Genomic DNA, 4,681 nt, shown 5'->3' with positions numbered 1-4,681 from the left:
CTGAGACATATGAGCCCAACGACCCTGGGAAGAAACCTCCCCACTGGACTGCTCCTGCTCTTCATCACTGCCAGGTACCCGTAAAGAAATTACATGATTTAACATGTGGAGTATTGCCAGTCAATACATACCAATCAGTATAGCAAATGTCTTTGTCCAGTCCACCCTGGGAAGAAGTCTGTTCTTCAGTTGAGGACATTTTGAAGAGCAGGTAGAAGCCAAGTGAAACACTACAGAAACGAACAGAAGAAAAATTAAACTTGTAAAGATCCAAAAACAATGTAGAACAAAAAAAAAAGGACAACGGGAGCCTGAACGTTGGTGGAGCAAGAAGCAGGAAACCTGAGCTCCCGGACAAATACACCAAAAGGGGCTCTAATATCACCAGAGCCTTCTTTTTATACCATCCCCGCATTACAACCCAAACCAGGACCCCACTGGATCGCATAGACCCTGGGTGGCAAGTCACGTTCGGGATAAAGAAGGGATTCATCTAACTGAGGCCCTGCAGGCGGGAGATTGCCGGAGTGGCGGAAGGATATACTGCTAACAGCACCATCGCCTCGGGCAGAGGACTTCACCCCTGACCTAAGGCTGTCAGATAAGAGAGACCCCGGAGCTAACCCTCCCCTGCAAATAAGGTACCATTGCGAAACCCCCTGACCAGGACACATAAAATCGCTACTATTCTCATAGCTGGGGGACGGCTACAGAGAGTGTGTATCACGCCGCAGCATTGAAAATAGTCCCGTCGGGCTTGCAGAAGACACGCGGCCCGGGACCTAGAATAGACGTGCAGCGGCACGCTTCAGCCTCCTCCCCTCTCTGCAATCAGTGAGAGAGATCTGAGGGATTCAAGCGTCTCCGGGAGCTGAGGTAACACTGAAATAACAGAAGCAAGGTGACGGAGTGTCTTAAGCAGAGGGGTCTGATTCAGGGGACAGAGGACCAGGAGAGCATGGTCATTCTCCCTAACTCCGTAGCAATAAAGGAGATAATCAATTAATCAAGTGGGGGCCTGAGACTGTCTGACCCGAGGGGTGCGAGGAGAGAAGGGAGTAATATAAGGAGCCTTAGATCTGTATTAAGCGCTCCCCCCCCACCAGTGCTGTCCCTACATCTTTCATCCCCCCCTTATTTGCTTTCTAATTAACCCATGTTATACCTAGCTGAACGAATATAAGAGAGGATTCTCTGGAAAACCAGCAGAAAGTGGTTATAGACTGCCATCTAGTGACCAGAGCCAGAACGACATCTCTTTCCATTGTTTATCACTTATAAGATTGGGCATAAAATGGAACATTAGCTAAATTCATAGCCAGCGAGAGGAATTCTAATCTTCAAACTGCTCTATTCTTCTCTGCTTTAGATAACTGCAAAAATGGGGAGATCCAGCGTAAAAACGCAAAAGAGCATGCCCAAACCTACAAAGTCCACTACGCAAACAGACATGGATGACTTTCTTAAAAAACAAACGGTTCCGTCAGATTCTCTTAAACCATCCAAGCTTCGTGATTTGACCTCATTAGGAGATTCAGATTCTGAACCGGAGAGTGACTCTGACACGGGCAGCACAGCGAGAGAGGCCTTAGTCACTCGTTCGTTCATCAAACGTATATTGTCTAAAGCTCTTGAGCCAATAGGACAAGAACTTGCAGAGATAAAACACGACCTAAAACTTCAAGGCCACAGACTTGAGACATTGGAAAATTCGCAAGTTGCCATGACGCAAAGTTCGAACGCTGTACTAGACTCTTTAAAAGTCCATGAACTCCAACTACATACAATTCACACGGTGCTAGAAGATCATGAGAACAGAGAACGTCGTAACAACATAAGAGTTAAAGGCCTTTCTGAAACGGTGGCCTTTGAGGCGTTATGGAAAGCAACACAAGAGATATTCAAAGAACTACTTAATGAATCAGATCCGCAGGAAATCGAACTGGTGAGAGTACACAGAGCATTGCGTCCGAGGCCTTCTCAAGGGGAAACTCCACGAGATGTGATCTGTCGCTTCCTCGATTATCGAGCAAAAGACTTAGTTCTTCGCAGAGCGCGGGAGGCGCAGGAGATCTCGTATGAAGGCTCACAAATTAAACTTTTCCAGGATTTATCGGCTAGCACTCTCAGGAAGCGGAGGATCTTGAAACCGTTCACTGAAGCATTGATAAAAAAAGGCGTCCGTTTTAGATGGTTGTTCCCGTTTGGAGTACATATCACAAATGGAGATAAAGGTATCTCAGCAAGAACATCACAAGACATCAAAGAGGCATGTGAGTCCTTGGGGATTGAGCTGGAGGCCTACCCGGACCTGGAGTCCTTCCATTCGGCGACCCTATTGCATCCGCTGCCAGATGACCCGGCGTGGCAGATAGCCCTGACGCCAAAATCACAAAGGCTGAAAAGGAAGCTGACAAAGACCTCGCTTCCTAAGGACTCCAGAGACAATACTTGATCTTTGGGTTAGACCCAGATTTTGCAGTTAAGTTTTCTTGGTGTCTACCCCAGTTGGGGTATTGAATGTGGTTGAAGCAAATCTGATGGGGTTGGCGTGCTTTTCCAAATATGGGTAAGCACTGCTGCCACATCTATCCAATAATTCGTTGTAAGGTTTCAACCTAGATTTAGTTACAGCCCAAACTGGGCATTCTCCTAGAATGGAGCATTTCATATTTCATATTTAGTTTATAAGGTTGATTGGAATTTTCCTCAAGCTGGCATTCTATGAAACAATGTCAGTAGGTAACTATGGTACGTTGGCATATTGGTCAATGATATTGTGCAACTTAATAACATGGATAATGTTAATATTGTGTTCTCCCCCTCTTCACCTTTTTGTTTTCTCTACCCTTTTCTTTCTTTCGTCTGGTCTACTTGTCCTAGACCCCCTCCCCACTCCTATAGGCACAAGGATTCGTCTCCGTCGTGAGCTGCAAGGATGCTGCTGTGTACAGAAACATGATGGATTCGGATAAGGTACACACATTCATCTCTTTTAACGCACATGGGCTGAACTCTCCAAACACTAGACGCCACACATTACAACTATTCAAAAAACAGCAGGCAGCAGTATTGCTTATTCAGGAAACGCACTTCAAACCGGATAAATTGCCCTCCTTTGAAAGCTCGATTTATGATAAATGGTTTCATGCGACAACCACCCAGTCCGGTTCCAGAGGAGTGTCAATAGCAGTGGCAAGGGGAGTGCCCTTCCAGCTAAGAGAAACTATGGCGGACCCTCAGGGTCGTTACATCTTTGTCAAAGGTCTACTAAACGGTGCCCTGGTAACATTGTGCAGTTTATACGCACCAAATAAAAAACTATTGAGATGGGTACTCTCAACACTGAAAAAAATTGATGGCTTTAGAGAGGGTGCATTGATAGTGGGTGGGGACTTGAATGTTGCATTAGAGCCTTTGCTAGACACGACTAAACAGAAAAGTTCGCTCTCACCTAAAGATCTTTACAGAATAAAGTCACAATTGGGATCTCTACAATTGATTGACACATGGAGATATCTAAACCCCTCTGACCGAGACTACACCTTCTACTCCCACCCTCATAAATCTTACCACCGTTTAGACTATATTTTTATATCCAGTAAAATGCTTGCCAATATACAACAGGCGAAAATAATCCCGAATATTTATTCCGATCACTCTTCGGTTTTGTTAAAACTCTCATTATCTAAAGCCTTTCCCCGACATAGAGTATGGCGGCTCAATGAGTCAGTACTTGGAAGTACCGAGGTACAGACACGTATAAACAAAGTGCTTTCCCAATATTTTGAGCAAAATGCTTCACCAGAAATTTCCTCACAGATACTATGGGAAGCACATAAGTCAGTTGTCAGAGGGGAGTTGATATCTATCACTTCCTTTCTAAATAAACTGCAACAAAAAGAAATCCAGGATCTTTATGATAGTATATCACAGCTGGAGCTTACACATAAACATAAAATAGATCAACATAGCTTAGAGAAGCTGCAACAAAAAAGACAGCAACTTAAAGACATATTAAACTCGAGATCTGCTAAGCTCTATGCAACATGGAAAAACAGAATGTACGTCCATGGAGATAAAGCATCCAAATTAATGTTATCGCAACTAAGGAAGCGGCAGTCACGTACGCTGATTAACTCAATCAAGAATGAACAAGGGTTCAGCTCGCAAACTCCTGAGCACATGGAGCGGGCATTCCTTGACTACTATAAGAAATTATATAATCTCCGTCCGGAAGATAACGCCGATTCCGCACTTAAAAGAAGCATGGACACTAGGTCCTTCCTAAGCACTTTAGATCTGCCTGTCTTGTCTGATTCCCAAAAACAATATCTTACTAGACCTTTTTCACTGGGGGAGTTGCAGTCCGCCCTGTCAAAGTGCCCGAAGGGGAAAGCGCCCGGTCCAGATGGATTCTCAGCACTTTACTATAAATCCTTCTCTGGCCTCCTACTCCCACATTTATTGAACGTTTGCAACGCAGTTTTACAAGGCCACCCATTGCCAAACCAAATGCTTACAGCCAGAATATCCCTAATACACAAAGAGGGGAAGGATCCTGAACAATGTAGTAGCTATAGGCCAATCTCTCTCCTTAATGTGGACCTAAAAATCCTAGCAGGGCTGATGGCAAAAAGAATGGCCAAGTCATTGCCAAATTTGATTTCCTTAAATCAGA

At 44.6% G+C, this 4,681-nt stretch overlaps 1 protein-coding gene across 1 annotated transcript; it reads left to right on the top strand.

The window, feature by feature from the left end:
* Window positions 1–313: 313 nt before the first annotated feature.
* Window positions 314–4,069, top strand: LOC141087650 (uncharacterized). The gene is made up of 2 exons (XM_073573304.1): window positions 314–876; window positions 1,370–4,069. The coding sequence occupies exon 2, from the start codon at window positions 1,382–1,384 to the stop codon at window positions 2,453–2,455; it is 1,074 nt and encodes a 357-aa protein (XP_073429405.1). The 5' UTR covers window positions 314–876; window positions 1,370–1,381; the 3' UTR covers window positions 2,456–4,069.
* Window positions 4,070–4,681: the final 612 nt, after the last annotated feature.

The sequence above is a fragment of the Dendrobates tinctorius genome, unplaced genomic scaffold (genome assembly GCF_039654945.1).
Source record: "Dendrobates tinctorius isolate UK_male_01 unplaced genomic scaffold, ASM3965494v1 ptg000035l, whole genome shotgun sequence".
Classification (NCBI taxonomy): Eukaryota; Metazoa; Chordata; class Amphibia; order Anura; family Dendrobatidae; genus Dendrobates; species Dendrobates tinctorius.
Note: the sequence above shows the minus strand (reverse complement) of the source record. Positions and strands in the feature narration are given on the sequence as shown.